General features: G+C 43.2%; 1 protein-coding gene across 4 annotated transcripts in view; it reads left to right on the top strand.

Moving 5' to 3' along the window:
- Nucleotides 1-16,700, top strand: part of rgl1 (ral guanine nucleotide dissociation stimulator-like 1) — a 296,098-nt gene that overhangs the window by 230,330 nt on the left and 49,068 nt on the right. For all 4 annotated transcript variants that reach the window (XM_070887389.1, XM_070887387.1, XM_070887385.1 and 1 more), the window contains exon 2: nt 140-253. In XM_070887389.1, the coding sequence (XP_070743490.1) occupies nt 140-253 (114 nt within the window). The remainder of the gene's footprint in view (nt 1-139; nt 254-16,700) is intronic.

The following is a 16,700-nucleotide window of genomic DNA, read 5'->3' as shown; positions in this document are numbered from 1 at the left end:
GCTGCAGAATGTAGGCCAAGTTTTCCCCAACTCCTCCTGCAGGGGTCCACAATTAGACGTGACATTGTATTTACATTCTAGCAAAATTTCAGCAGCTTCTCCAGAGGGATTGACTATTATTGGTTTGGTTCTTCCACAGCACAATACAATCCAAGACTTGGGAGAAGAGGTAGAGGAAGGAGCTATTTATAATGTTATCTTGAAGAAAGTTCAGATACAACAAGCAGCCAACAAGGGTGCAAGATGGCTGGGGGTGAGTACAGTTTTATTTTCCTCCTTTACCCTCTCTGAAAACAATAACTAATTAACTTTTTTTTAATACAAGAAATGCAGTATATCGGGATTACCCGAGGGCCTGGATAGTTATGTTATAGGGATTGGATATGAATTGTCCATTCCATTACATCAGGAATACATTTATCCAAAATCCTGTTTACCTAGGTGGTTAATGTATCTAGAACTAAAGGAAGGGAAAACAAAAATGGAGCTAGATGCAACAGCAGATGTTGGCAATAAAATTGAAGATTTCCCATCTTTGGGTGCTGTACATGTGCTTGTTTTAGTCGTCTTCTTGATCCGTTATTCTCAATACTTAATTATGGTCGTGTTTAAATGTGTTTTTTCCTATTTTTAATCTAAAGCAAACTCCAGATATGTACAGTGAGCCCTAGTTCCCAGACTATTCATCCCACAGACTTGTACATGAAATGCGCCTATACAAATCTTTTGTCGGATGAGGGAAAAAAACCAATTTGAGCATTTACAAAGACTGGAGATGCTCATTCTTAATCCAAAAAAGGCCTTTTTTTTACCTTCGGACCAGTGTTTCGATTCAGTTCCAATCATTTTGACCTGAAGCTGATCTCCCTGCTGTTTTACATGGGATTTTCCCACCAAAGTAGTTCGCACATCTGATATCCAATTGCAGTTGGAGATGTTCTGCTCAGATTTTGATCCAGCTGTTTACAGTAGGTCATTGCAAATCGGTTTGACTCAGTGCTATTTTTAACTTCAAATAGCGTAGCACACAGTGTAAAAGACAAAACTCAACCAACACTGGGTCAGAGCCAAGATCTTCAAAATTGATAGAGCAGTGGGTTATGTGGGGGGCACTGAGAATTGTAAAATAATATGGATGAGGCAATCCAATTTTGTTATCTCAATTATGTTGACTGGCTTTGCAGTGAATTTAATGCTTTTTAGCTAATGTATGGCAGATTCCCTGCATGGAAATCCAAGTTACAGCTGTGATGCAGATGGGTCATGGGACAAAGGAATATCATCAGCCACCACAGCCCTACTTAGGTTTTCTGAAAGGAGAAGATCACTACTAAATCTTCGGGGAGGCTTGAGGTTGAATGTTGAACTGGACAGGCTGCATTGTACCAGTCACTTTCGTGTTAATTGAGAAGTTCATTTTGTCCACGACACTGTTGTCTTGCCCTCCAATCCCATTCCCATTGAGCTCCTGTTCACCTAACTCCTTCCGCAGCCCCATCTGAGCCGACGTTGCAAATCATTCTCTCATCTGGCATTGTCCTCATCCTGATCATCATCATTACACTCCTCAAAGTGCACCCTTGAAACCTCTTCCAGTTAACTATTGCCCAAACTCCAATCTTTCATTATAATGAGGGAACCAAATGTAATATTTCCAAGTTTGCTGATGGCACAAAACTAAGTGGGATTGTGAGTTGTGAGGAGGATGCAAAGATGCTGCAAGGCGATTTAGAGAGGTTGAGTGATTGGGCAAACACATGGCAGATGCAGTATAACGTGGATAAATGTGAAGTTATCCACTTTGGTAGGAAAAACATAAGGACAAAGTATTATTTAAATGGTGATGCTTTGGGAAGAGTTGATGTACAGCGGGATCTGGGTGTCCTTGTACACCAGTCATTGAAAGCAAACATGCAGGTGCAGCAAACAGTTAGGAAGGCAAATAGTATGTTGGCCTTCAGTGTAAGAGCATTTGAGTACAGGAGCAAGGATATCTTACTACAGTTATACAGGGCCTTGGTGAGACCGCACCTGGAGTATTGTGTGCCGTTTTGGTCTCCTTACCTAAAGAAAGGACATACTTGCCATAGAGGGAGTCCAGTGAAGGTTCACCAGACTGATTTCTGGGGTGGCAGGACTGTTGTATGAGGAGAGATTGGGTTGACTAGGCCTGTATTCACTAGAGTCTAGAAGAATGAGAGGGGATCTCATTGAACCGTATAAAATTTTGACTGGGTTAGATAGACTGGATGCAGGGAGGATGTTTCCCTTGGCTGGGAAGTCTAGAACAAGGGGTCACAGTCTCAGGATACGGGGTAGGAAATTTAGGACCGAGGTGAGACACTTTTTTCACTCGGTGGTGAACCTGTGGAATTCTCTACCACAGAAGGCTGAATATATTTAAGAGGGAGGTAGATAGATTTCTAGAAACAAAAGACATCAAGGGGTATGAGGATCAGCCATGATCATACTGAATGGTGGTGCAGGCTCGAAGGGCTGAATGGCCGCCTACTACTAATTTTCTATGTTACTTTCAGAGGGACTTGAATGTGTTGCCTCCCAATTCCGTGCCTTTTCCTCCAATCTTCTGCTCCTTCCACTGAAATGGCCCTAACTAAAGTCATGAGCAACATTCACTCTGCTGTGATAGAAACATATAAATTTACAGCGCAGAAGGCGGCTGTTCCAGGCCATTCCGGCCCATCGTGTCTGCGCCAGCTGGCAAAGAGCCACGTGGCCCTTGGTCAGCAGCCCTAAAGGTTACATATAAACCTATGAACAATGACGGAAAGGCAAAGAGCACCCAGCCCAACCAATCTGCCTCCCCACAACTGCGACACCCCTTATACTAAAACATTCTACACTCCACTCCAACCGGAGCCATGTGATCTCCTGGGAGAGGCAAAAACCAGATTTAAAAAAAACCCAAGCCAATTGAGGGAGAAAAAAATCTGGGAAAATTCCTCCCGACCATCCAGGCAATCAAAACTAGTTCAGGAGATCACTCTGGATATATTCTATTCCCTGCAATACTTACCATTATATATGGTGCATTATTCTAGTCCTCCTTGACCTGCTCCCTGACTCCCCTGCAGTCTTTGCAGTTAACCACACCACCTCCTCCATCACCTGTCCTCTGTTCTCCATATCCATGGAACTATCTATCCACCACTCTCTCCACCCCTCCACTACCACTGTTCTGGCCAACTGCTTACCTAACATCCAGTATTCAATGAGTCGTAATTCCTTCCAGCTAAACATTGGGAAACCTGAAGCCACCGTCATCGGCCTCTGTCCAGACTCCACTCCATTATCACCAACTCTCTCAACCTCTTGGGCCTCTGTCCTGGCCTCAATCTTTATTGACAATCTTGGGGTAAACTGCAATCCCATACCCGCTCCATCACAAAGACTGCCTACTTCCACCTATGTTGCATTGCCTTCCTCCACCCCTATCTCTGCCCATCTGTGCTTAAAAACCCCCATTCATATTTTTGTCATCTCTGGCCTTAACCACTCAACTCTTCCTGGCCTTCACCCTCCTTCCTCCACAAACTTCACTGTGTCAAACTCTGCTGCTTGTATACTGTTTCACCAAGTCCCACTCGCCCATCTCTGCATTGTCACTGACTTACGTTGGCCCCCATTCCTAATCTACCAATGACTCATTTAAACTTCTTGTTGCAATGTTTAGATCCCTCCCTACGTCCATCATCTCCATCCCTACCATTCTTCCACAACACACACTTTCTCTGACACTGGCCTCCTGTGAATTCCTCTCCATGCCATCAGTTGCCTAGGTCTTCCTCTCGGGAATGCATTCTCCCAAACCCCATTGCCTTTCCACCTACCTCTCTTTTGAGACCCTCCTTCCTTTAAAATCCCACTTCTTTTGCTTGCCAATTGTAACACATCTGTCTTTGGCTTGATGTCTGTTTTCCACCACTCCTCTGAAATGCCTTGGGTCGTTTCTCTGTTAAAGGTGTTATAAATATGTAAGGAGGTGGTGGCTGTAGAGTTTATTGCTCCAGGAAGAGATGCATTGCCTTAACTTTGAAAGTTTCTAAAAAAAAAAAAATGCATCTGGGTTTACAAAGCAAGAGCATTCATTAACCAATTAATGTAAGCCAAGAAATGCATAGGAACAAGAGTAGCCCTTAAGCCCCTCAAGCCTGTTCCTCCATTGAATTAGATCATAGCTGATCTGTGTCTTAACTCCATCTACCTGTCTTGGTTCTGTAACAATACCCTTTCCTAAGACTCATACACCCAGGATTCAGAGCGGCAAAGCTTTGTTTCTCACACATAAGCTATTTGCAGAGGTAACACCAGAATCTGCTATAAGAGAATCGGATGTACAGAGAATTCGACGTTTTGTTGCTATAAATGACGGGAATAGACAACCTCTGACTTTCCTCCAGATCCAGGAAATCCAAAAGAGGTTGTCTTGGATTCAGGCAATTAGGAAGTGTGCAAAGTCCAGCAGAACAAATATGCAGGCAGTCTCCACTGTCAAATGTTCAGTAGCATGATTGTTTTTCCTACTGCAAAAACTGCTGCCCCATCTCATAACTTCTGTTTCTGTGTTTCTCCCCCCCCCCCCCCCCCCCCCCCCCCCAACATCTCAGACAACTCCTCTGTGTTGCTTTAGATGCTGCAGAATCGCTACTGGGTTTATTGTAATTCCTCATTGCTTAATTCATTCCAAATGTTAAGAATGCATGCAGTATGCAAATGTGTTTTCGAGTTTTAAAGCCAAGATTAACTTCAAGTGGCCACAAGGGAGCAGATTCAAGAGCCCAGGCAAGTGGGGCAAACTGCTGTGAAGGATGATCGATGGCCATGTTCATCCCTTACCTCCCCATAGCTGGTGAAGCTGTCTTGAAATGTGAACAGTAGTTTTATGAAATAATGGCTGATTTTGAATGCTGGGGCCCAGATCTTGCCTCCAGGTCTAAACATAAACGGAGTACATATTAATGTGATGCAGAAAGGACATTGTTATGATACAATTTTCCCCTCCTTTCTACACCATTCTTTTCAAACTGGAACAGGTGCACCATTGGATCTGTTCCAGATTTCCAGTTGTTGAGCCATGTCTTGCAAAACTTACCTAATCTGATTTACATATTAAATATAATTCATTCGGCCCAACTGGGCTATGTCAGTGTTTATTGCTCTACACGAGCCTCCTCTCTCACCCTTCCTCATCTAGCTCCATCAGTATATCATTCTATTCCTTTCTCCCTCATGTACTTGTCTAGCTTTCCCTCAAATGCATCTGTACTATTCGTCTCGACTACTCCATGTAGTAGTGAGTTCCACATTCTGGGTCAAGAAGTTTCTCCTGAAATTTCTACTGGGTTTATTGTAATTCCTCACCGTTTAATTTTCCTATAGTGACATGGTGCTGACGCGCCTTCATCCAATAATTTTTTCATGCGCACCAACAATTGGCCTCTACATATTTAAGTGATGACGACACCTTTCCCTGTGGTGTTGTGATACTGAGAAGCACATGGTTAGTGCTACATTGATACTTGGTAATAAAGGGGCATGTTCACTGATGAGTTACATCCACTTTCTGCTCTTGATTAGGGCTGTCTTTGGAATTCTAGATGCTTACAATTATAGATACCAATTGTATCATAAGTTTATTATTCTGTGTTGCTGCTTTTAACAAGTGCAATGACCCCCTTTTGTGCTGGGAGTGCCGATTCTATAATGGCATTCAGGAAAGTTTTGGGTACACTCATACCAGAACTGAGCTCTCCATGAGCCATTTCTAGAATCAAACATACAGTACCATTAGAATTTTAAAAAGAGGGGGTGGGGGGTGGGAAATGGTTTTATTGGCAAATCTTGTTCCCATTTTGTGGAAAACTCCTCCATTATAGTGGAGTGACAGTATTATAATTGAGTCCATGTGAACAACTGTTAAATTCCCAGTTAATGACCACACAATTCAATTTAATACCAGATTGGTATCCTGCCATCTTTCCTTTCCTTCAGAATACATTGTGTAAATTCAACGAAAGATTTAATACTCTGTTAATGGTGGAAGATTTTTTTGGTGTGGGAATAAAGAAAGACCATTATGCCAGCTCCTCCGAGTCTCTGCAGATTTTTTAATTGCATTTTACTTCCCCCTCATACCATCTAGTGATCCTCTATTTTAAGATGCACTAAGGTTCTTTCCCTTTTTGCTTTACTTTAAAGGGCATGTTATTAATATCTTCGAACTTTTGGTCCCCCTTCTGATATCAATCCAATAGGAAAAATTGCCCAAGTTTGAAAGTGGCTCATGCATTAAGGTAACTGCCTGAGATGGTGGCGAAGGCAGACTCAATCACAGCTTTCAAAAGGGAGTTGGTTAAGTACCTGAGGAAAAAATTGCATGGCTGTGGGGAAAGGGTGAGGGAGTGGGACTAGCTGAGCTGCTCTTGCAGAGAGATCTTCTGTGCTGTAACCATTCTAAGATTCTATGAAGGATACTGAAAATTTACAAAGATTTCAGAAGGGAGCTATACTAAAATGGCAGAACATTTGGAACAGATCAATTGGTTAACCTTACTGTGCATTAATTTGATCGATGTAGAATATAAGATTTATCAGAATGGTTCCAGGGATGAGGATTACAGTTATGTGGATAGACTGGAGAAACTGGGCTTGTTCTCCTTGGAGCAGAGAATGCTAAGAGGAGATTTGATAGAGGTGTTTAACAGCATGAAAGGTTTAGATGGAGTAAATAAAGAGAAACTCTTTCCAGTGGCAGAAGGGTTGATATCCAGAGGGCACAGATTTAAGGTGATTGGCAAAAGAACCAAAGACGACACGAGGAAAAACATTTTTTACGCAGCGAGTGGTTAGGATTTGGAATGCACTGCCTGATGGAGGTTGGTGGATACAATATCGACCCTCAAAAGGGGAATTGCATAAATACTTGATGCAGAAAAAATTGCAGGGAGATGGGGAAAGAGCAGGGAAGTGGGACTAACTGGATTGCTCTTCGAAAGAGTTGGCGCAGACTCGGGCTGAATGGCTTCCTTCTGTGCTGTACTATGATTCTATTGAAATTAGCTTTTTTTTCACTGTCCATTTAATACAACAGATCCTCTCAGTAATGCAGTTCTTGTGTCCTGTAGATCAGAATGTTCTATGGGTGAAAATTCCATTTTGTTTTCCCCCAAATGTGCCACTGTTTCCCAGCCTTCCACACGTGTCACTTTTGCATGCTCTGGTATGCCTCCATCTGTTTATTCCCTACCTTTTTATGTGGAGGTGTGACTGGCCTTTTACTCAGTGCTTCCTCAGTGCTTGACTCTCCACTTCAGGCTTTAACTGGGCGATTGTAGCCAATTTCCCATTGTGTACAATGACAAAATGGTTGCTGCAATAAATACTGTTCCAACATGGCAGTGGTCAGTCAGTAATATTTGCAGAAGTTCTTTCCATTTTAAAATGTCTTTTCTTTGTTTGTGCTCTCTTCCTTCTTTGCATTTTTTACTGAGTATACAGAAGTTGTGACTACGGTGCCGAAAGTCTCAAGTCTGTAAATGCCATCTGCTTTTCCTATTCTTGAAACGTAGTGTTGGATTGTTTGTATGTTGAGCTCCCATGGGATAGTACTGTAATATAGTAATTCATTGCTGGAAGGTCAAGAAGGTTCAACTGAGGTGCAGCAATTCCTCTCAAATCTGCCAAAAGTTTTTTTAAAAAACAATGTTCTACCCTTCAGCACATAGAAACCTACCCAGATGTTTTAGTGCTCTGATTGTGTCTGAATTCCCATAGCTCTCTGCATTAATCTCCAATAGGAGAATAGCTCACTGGTATGGGAAGCTCTAAATGTTTAATAGAAAGCTTATTGTGCATCCAAGACACACGATGCGTTTAAGCAGAAGCTAGCTAAGTACAGAAAGGAGAAAGGAACAGCAGGATCTGCTGATGGGGTTGTATGAAGTAGTGTGACAGGAGGCTCCTATGGGGCATCAACACTGGCATAGACCAGTTGGACCGAATGGCCTGTAAATTCTATGTATGCAGCTTACTAATTATAGCCCTTGATTGTTTTACAATATACATAAAAAAGGCTTGCATTTATATTACGCCTTTCACGACCACTGGACATTCCAAAGGGCTTTACAGCCAATGAAGTACTGTTTTGAAATGTAGTCACTATTGTAATGCAAAATACTTGATTTACAAAAGAACAATATTGTCACTGTGTGGTTGTCAGGTTATAAACCAAATAAAATTAAGCATGTTATTTTGTTGACAACGCGTCGTTGGGATTTGTGAATATGTACTGATAACTATATACTGATAACTCAGTTTGTGGCACAAATGACACTCTTGCCAAATAACAGTGACTCCAAAATCCACAGCCACATTGCAGCCATCCTTTTTAAGCAAGGATACTTTTAATAAGTGGGTCAACCCTTGGTCAGTTCAATTCATCCTGGACTAGCCCTAACTGGCACAGCGATGGCATTTAAACTGCTGCAGCAATCATGCTTTGGTTAGAAGCCCCTCTGTACAGTCCCTGGGGCTGGAAGCCCCACTCGCAGTCCCCATAATTTGGACGTATAGTGAACAGTGAGGAGGAGAGCGATAGACTTCAAGAGGACAGACCGGCTGGTGGAATGGGTGGACACATGGCAAATGAAATTTAACGCAGAAAAGTGCGAAGTGATATATTGTGGTAGGAAGAATGAGGAGAGGGTTACTATTAACTGAAGGGTAGAATTCTAAAGGGGGTGCATGAATAGAGGTATATGTGCACAAATCATTTAAGATAGCTGGGCAGGTTGAGAAAGCGTTTTTTTAAAAAAAGCATATGGGATCCTGGGCTTCATAAATAGTCAGAGTACAAAGGCAAGGAAGTTATGATGAAACTTTATAAAACATTGGTTCTGCCTCCACTGGAGTGTTGTGTCCAATTCTGGGCACGCCGTTTATGAAGGATGTGAAGGCCTTCGAGCTGGTGCAGAAAAGATTTATGAGGATGAGGACTTCAGTTACGTGATAGGCTGGAGTTGTTCTCCTTAGAGCAGAGAAGGTTGGAAGGCGATTTGATAGGTGTTCAAAATCATGAGCGAGATCCCATTGGCGGAATCAGAGAACACAGATTTAAGGTGATTGGCAGAATAGCTAAAGGCGACAGGAGGAAAAATCTTTTTACGCAGCGAGTGGTTATGATCTGGAATGCACTGCCTGAAAGGGTGGTGCAGGCACCTTTTCAAAAGGGAATTGGATAAGTACATGAAGGGGGAAAAAAAAGTGCAGGGCTGCAGGAAAAGGGCAGGGGAGTGGGACTAGCGGAAGTGCTCTGGCAGAGAGCCAGCATGGGCTCGACCAGCCAAATGGCCGCCTTCATGCTGTATCCATTCTGTGATTCTATATCAAGTCTGCTCTGGCTCTTAAAGCTGCTCCTTATACTAGCTCCAATCCATACAGAAGGTTACTATTTGGTAACTCTTCAAACCTGACTGAGCTTGCTCTACCACTAGAGTGGAAATAGCTGAAGTGCTCTTGCAGAGAGCTGCACAAGCTTGAAGGATCAAATGGGCTCCTTCTGTGCTGTAACCATTCTATGATTCGATGTTCTCTTCATAGGCCACACTTGGCAACTGAGCACTCATCTCCCTATTGAGTTTTTTGTTAATTTATAGGCTATCTTCATAACTACTCCTCAGAAGCTGACTTCCTGTGGCAAAACGGGCTGCCCTGAATTGATGTCCGATTTCATTGCTGTCCCTTCAGTAAATTGGGTCTAAAATTGTTGAAGCAGAAGCAACACATTTGATGGAAGGAGAATTGCAACCGCAGGGTGAACATATGCACATTTGGTGGGAAAAAAATAGATTCTTGTGTAAAAGAGGACACTAGCAGAGTGTTAATGAAAAGCTTCCTCTAATAGACTTCGGGTTGGGTTGCTTTTACATACGATTTGATTGAGAAATGAATCAAATAGTTAACTTTTTTTGCTTTTTTTGAAAAAAAACTGCCGTTAAGGATGCGATTGGCTAAAGGGTGTATATTAGTCACCTCGACTGCAAACTCCTCACTAATTGTTTTTATTATAAGGAACTAATGACTTCTCCTTCGAAATGTTTTTATCTGATTAGCGACCTTTAGTGTGGCAGACTTGATGAAAAGGAATGATATTTGGGCTGGAGTATGCTAGTGATGTTAATCGGGATTCAAATGAGAATTTGTTCACAGCTTAAAGTGGTAGCTTGTAATGTAACAGAGATGCAAACTTCTGTCCAGGGCCACAAGCCAGGCTTGTGATCTAAATGTCTGAATAATTCACACGCCCATATGAATGTATCCTAAATTATGCTGATTGAATCAGTTGTAATTTCAACAAGAAAAGCGCAATTTTGGTGCTGGTCTTTAACTATGCCTGTTTAGAGATGCAATAGAATACCACATAAGTACATTAAAAACACTTGGGACGTCCTGAGGTGTGAAAGGTGCTGTATAAATACACGTTCTTTCCATATACTGTCAGACATGCTGATAAATCACATCAGTTTTGAGTAGCTGCAAACCTACTATCCTCCACATTATCTTTTTTAGATTTGGTGCCATTTTTAGTTCTGTTGCTATCAAATAAGCAATGCTGTCTGGGGATCATTTGTAAACTTGTATCCAGATCTGCACCAAACTTGGGGTTTCCCCACATTTCCCTAATCACTTTCCTCCATCAGCTAGGCAGGAGTATTCCTTGTTGCAAGTTCCTCCTATTGTTCCATCCTTTCTGCAGTCCACTGCTAACCTTTCTGTAGCGAGCCATTGAAACCGCTGTGTTTTGTAACTTGAATCAACAATTCACAAATCTAATTTAACGCCACTCCTCACTTCTTAGTGCCATGTTCACAATAGAAGTGCTGTGTTGATGTGATGTGTATTTGCTTCATCTGGCCGCTGCAATTATAGTGTGAATGCAGCCTGAATAGAGTCCACGGAGCCTGATTTGACACTTCACCATCACCACCACAAAAGAATGAGTTCACCGGTGTTTCAATGAAGGACCTAATATTCCAGGTCCCGAACTACATCCCGAAGGAAGATGCCTGTGCGTGGATTTTTTTTTAAACGTGTGGTGGCCATTGCACACCAGCCACCACACTGGTCTTGGTCCAGTGGCAAGGGTTATCCAAGATGACTGGAGACCTGCTCTGCTGCACGCGCGCACATCGCAGTGTGGGATGGCCTGTGTTGGCCCTGGCCCCGAACTCGCGCCTCTCCTGGGCCCTGATCACGTCCCTCTACAGTCTCTCACCAAATCACTGAGGGTGCCCTGCTTTCCTTCATTTGGGAGTTATTTTGGTCTCCTTATTTGAGAAAGGACATGTGGCCTTTGAGGCAGTGCAGCGAAGGTTCACAAGATTGATTGCTAGGATGAGGGTTGTTCTATGAGGCCTATGCTCTCGAGTTTCGAAAAATGAGAGGTGATCTCATTGAAACATAAGATTCTGAGGGGGGTTGCTAGGGTAGATGCCGAGAGGTTATTTCACTTGGCTAGAACTAGGGGTTATAGTCTCAGGATAAAGGGTCGGCCATTTAAGATTGAGATAAGGAGGAATTTCGTCAGAGGGTTGTGAATCTTTGGAATTCTCTTACCCAAAGGGCTGTGAATTCTGAATCATTGCATATATTCAAGGCTGAGAGAGATTTTTGGTCTCCAGGGGAATCGTGGGATATGGAGATCTGATGACAGTGGAGTTGAGATCAAAGATCAGCCATGATCTTATTGAATTGAGAGGTCATATGGCCCACTCCTGTTCCTAATTCTTACGTTCTTAATGCTGAAACTTTGCACCAATGCTAAAATTGTAGTGTAAATGCACCCTTAAAAGCCCAAATCATTTTTTTTTGTGTTCTGAATATAAATCCTGGGGTACCAGTTACTTTTGCAATAGCAGATCTTCATAATTTGTGGAGTGTGGTGATGGGACATTTTTTTTTTTAAAGTGTAGAGACATATTAATACCTAAATTTTGTGCTGAAACGATCTCTTGCTCACTTCCTTCCTCTGCCGATCAGGGTGATTCGTGACTGGATAGAATTCCCTAGGCCCCAGCAGATCTGATACTTTGTCGAAATGACCATGCTTTATGTTCAAACCGAGCCAGTAACTATCAGCGGGCTATTTGACCATGGATAGCGTCGCAACTGAGCCTGATATTTCCTTCCTCCCAACGTGCACTTGTCAGCTGTGACTCAGTGGATAGCACTCTGTGTGCTCACTCCAGGGACTTGAGCACAAAAAATCTAAGCTGACACTCCAGTGCAGTGTTGAGGGAGCGCTGCACTGTCGGAGGTGCCATCTTTCGGATGAGACATAGAAACATAGAAAATAGGTGCAGGAGTAGGCCATTCAGCCCTTCTAGCCTGCACCGCCATTCAATGAGTTCATGGCCGAACATGCAACTTCAGTACTCCATTCCTGCTTTCTCGCCATACCCCTTGATCAACCGAGTAGTAAGGACTTCATCTAACTCCTTTTTGAGTATATTTAGTGAATTGGCCTCAACAACTTTCTGTGGTAGAGAATTCCACAGGTTCACCACTCTCTGGGTGAGAATGTTTCTCCTCATCTCGGTCCTAAATGGCCTACCCCTTATCATTAGACTGTGACCCCTGGTTCTGGACTTCCCCAACATTGGGAACATTCTTCCTGCATCTAACCTGTCTAAACCCATCAGAATTTTAAACGTTTGAGATCCCCTCTCATTCTTCTGAACTCCAGCGAATACAAGCCCAGTTGATCCAGTCTTTCTTGATAGGTCAGTCCCGCCATCCCGGGAATCAGTCTGGTGAACCTTCGCTGCACTCCCTCAATAGCAAGAATGTCCTTCCTCAAGTTAGACCAAAACTGTACACAATACTCCAGGTGTGGCCTCACCAAGGCCCTGTACAACTATAGCAATATCTCCCTGCCCCTGTACTCAAATCCCCTTGCTATGAAGGCCAACATGCCATTTGCTTTCTTAACTGCCTGCTGTACCTGCATGCCAACCTTCAATGACTGATGTACCATGACACCCAGGTCTCGTTGCACCTCCCTTTTTCCTAATCTGTCACCATTCAGATAATAGTCTGTCTCTCTGTTTTTACCACCAAAGTGGATAACCTCACATTTATCCACATTATACTTCATCTGCTATGCATTTGCCCACTCACCCAACCTATCCAAGTCACTCTGCAGCCTCACAGCATCCTCCTCGCAGCTCACACTGCCACCTAACTTGGTGTCATCCGCAAATTTGGAGATACTACATTTAATCCCCTCGTCTAAATCATTAATGTACAGTGTAAACAGCTGGGGCCCCAGCACAGAACCTTGCGGTACCCCACTAGTCACTGTCTGCCACTCTGAAAAGTACCCATTTACTCCTACACTTTGCTTCCTGTCTGACAACCAGTTCTCAATCCATGACAGCACACTATCCCCAATCCCATGTGCTTTAACTTTGCACATTAATCTCTTGTGTGGGACCTTGTCAAAAGCCTTCTGAAAGTCCAAATATACCACATCAACTGGTTCTCCCTTGTCCACTCTACTGGAAACATCCTCAAAAAATTCCAGAAGATTTGTCAAGCATGATTTCCCTTTCACAAATCCATGCTGACTTGGACCTATCATGTCACCTCTTTCCAAATGTGCTGCTATGACATCCTTAATAATTGATTCCATCATTTTACCCACTGCTGAGGTCAGGCTGACCGGTCTATAATTCCCTCTTTTCTCTCTCCTTCCTTTTTTAAAAAGTGGGGTTACATTGGCTACCCTCCACTCGATAGGAACTGATCCAGAGTCAATGGAATGATGGAAAATGACTGTCAATGCATCCGCTATTTCCAAGGCCACCTCCTTAAGAACTCTGGGATGCAGTCCATCAGGCCCTGGGGATTTATTGGCCTTCAATCCCATCAATTTCCCCAACACAATTTCCCGACTAATAAGGATTTCCCTCAGTTCCTCTTACTTACTAGACCCTCTGACCCCTTTTATATCCGGAAGGTTGTTTGTGTCCTCCTTAGTGAATACCGAACCAAAGTACTTGTTCAATTGGTCTGCCATTTCTTTGTTCCCCGTTATGACTTCCCCTGATTCTGACTGCAGGGGACCTACGTTTGTCTTTACTAACCTTTTTCTCGTTACATATCTATAGAAACTTGCAATCCGTCTTAATGTTCCCTGCAAGCTTCATCTTGTACTCCATTTTCCCTGCCCTAATCAAACCCTTTGTCCTCCCCTGCTAAGTTCTAAATTTCTCCCAGTCCCTGGGTTCGCTGCTATTTCTGGCCAATTTGTATGCCACTTCCTTGGCTTTAATACTATCCCTGATTTCCCTTGATAGCCACAGTTGAGCCACCTTCCCTTTTTTTATTTTTACGCCAGACAGGAATGTACAATTGTTGTAGTTCATCCATGCGGTCTCTAAATGTCTGCCATTGCCCATCCACAGTCAACCCCTTAAGTATCATTCGCCAATCTATCCTAGCCAATTCACGCCTCATACCTTCAAAGTTACCCTTCTTTAAGTTCTGGACCATGGTCTCTGAATTAGCTGTTTCATTCTCCATCCTAATGCAGAATTCCACCATATTATGGTCACTCTTCCCCAACGGGCCTCGCACAATGAGATTGCTAATTAATCCTCTCTCATTACACAACACCCAGTCTAAGATGGCCTCCCCCCTAGTTGGTTCCTCGACATATTGGTCTAGAAAACTATCCCTTATGCACTCCAGGAAATCCTCCTCCACCGTATTGCTTCCAGTTTGATTAGCCCAATCTATGTGCATATTAAAGTCACCCATGATAACTGCTGCACCTTTATTGCATGCACCCCTAATTTCCTGTTTGATGCCCTCCCCAACATCACTACTACTGTTTGGAGGTCTGTACACAACTCCCACTAATGTTTTTTGCCCTTTGGTGTTCTGCAGCTCTACCCATATAGATTCCACATCATCCAAGCTAATGTCCTTCCTAACTATTGCATTAATCTCCTCTTTAACCAGCAATACTACCCCATCTCCTTTTCCTTTTATTCTATCCTTCCTGAATGTTGAATACCCCTGGATGTTGAATTCCCAGCCCTGATCATCCTGGAGCCACGTCTCTGTAATCTCAATCACATATTTGTTAACATCTATTTGCACAGTTAATTCATCCACCTTATTGCGGATACTCCTTGCATTAAGACACAAAGCCTTCAGGCTTGTTTTTTTAACACCCTTTGTTCTTTTAGAATTTTGCTGTACAGTGGCCCTTTTTGTTCTCTGCCCTCCACTTTTCCTCATCTCCTTTCTGTCTTTTGCTTTTGTCTCCTTTTTGTTTCCCTCTGTCTCGCTGCATTGGTTCCCATCCCCTGCCATATTACTTGAACTCCTCTCCAACAGCACTAGCAAACACTCCCCCTACGACATTGGTTCTGGTCCTGCCCAGGTGCAGACCGTCTGGTTTGTACTGGTCCCACCTCCCCCAGAACCAGTTCCAATGCCCCAGGAATTTGAATCCCTTCCTGCTGCACCACTGCTCAAGCCACGTATTTATTTGCGCTATCCTGCGATTCCTACTCTGACTAGCATGTGGCACTGGTAGCAATCCCGAGAGTACTACTTTTGAGGTCCTACTTTTTAATTTACCTCCTAGCTCCTTAAATTCGTTTCGTAGGACCTCATCCCTTTTTTTACCTATGTCGTTGGTACCAATGTGCACCACAACAACTGGCTGTTCTCCCTCCCTTTTTAGAATGTCCGAGACATCCTTGACCCTTGCACTAGGGAGGCAACATACCATCCTGGAGTCTCTGTTGCGGCCGCAGAAACGCCCATCTATTCCCCTCACAATTGAATCCCCTATCACTATCGCTCTCCCACTCTTTTTCCTGCCCTCCTGTGCAACAGAGCCAGCCACGTTAAACCTAGGCCCTGTCTTCGCGCTCAGGTGGACGTAACAGATGCCATGACACACTTTTGAAGAGCAGGGGAGTTCTTCTTGGTGTCCTGGCCAATATTTATCCCTCAATCAACATCATAAAAACAGATTATCTGGTCATTATCACATTGCTGTTAGTGGGAGCTTGCTGTGCGCACATTGGTTGCCACATTTCCTACATTACAACAGTGACTACACTGCAAAAGTACTTCATTGGCTGTAAAGTGCTTTGAGATGTCCAGTGGTCGTGAAGGGTGCTATATAAATCCTAAGTCTCTCTCTCTGAATTATCCACCATGTAGTTATCAAACCCCTCTTGTGACCATTTATCACAGCAGCTGAGATGAGCTAACTCGGCCTTGAGTAGGGTAAACAAATTGTGGCTCTAGATGCAATGACTTTTTGCTTACTTCAGCGGGTCCTCTGCTTTTCCAGCTGTGCTGTAATTCTGAATGAGGTCAATTGCGAATGGATTTTTTTTTTGTTATTGCAAAATCTTTATTTTGCTCTGTCTGAATGTGGGTTTCTTTCTGTTTAATGGCTAACACATGTTCAGGCTTCTGACATCTGGGTCTGAACTAAATAATAATACGGGAAGCCTGAAAGCTAAAGTGAGGAGTTGCACGCTGCATTTATCCCACATATTTCCTAAGTGTGCTCTGGGCTCAGGCATTTTCTTTCCTGCAGATATCTTTTCCTTTTTCTTTTTAGTCGACTCTAAAATGAGACTGCTTGG

The sequence above is a fragment of the Pristiophorus japonicus genome, chromosome 8 (genome assembly GCF_044704955.1).
Source record: "Pristiophorus japonicus isolate sPriJap1 chromosome 8, sPriJap1.hap1, whole genome shotgun sequence".
Classification (NCBI taxonomy): Eukaryota; Metazoa; Chordata; class Chondrichthyes; family Pristiophoridae; genus Pristiophorus; species Pristiophorus japonicus.
This window is presented reverse-complemented; position numbering and strand designations above follow the sequence as displayed.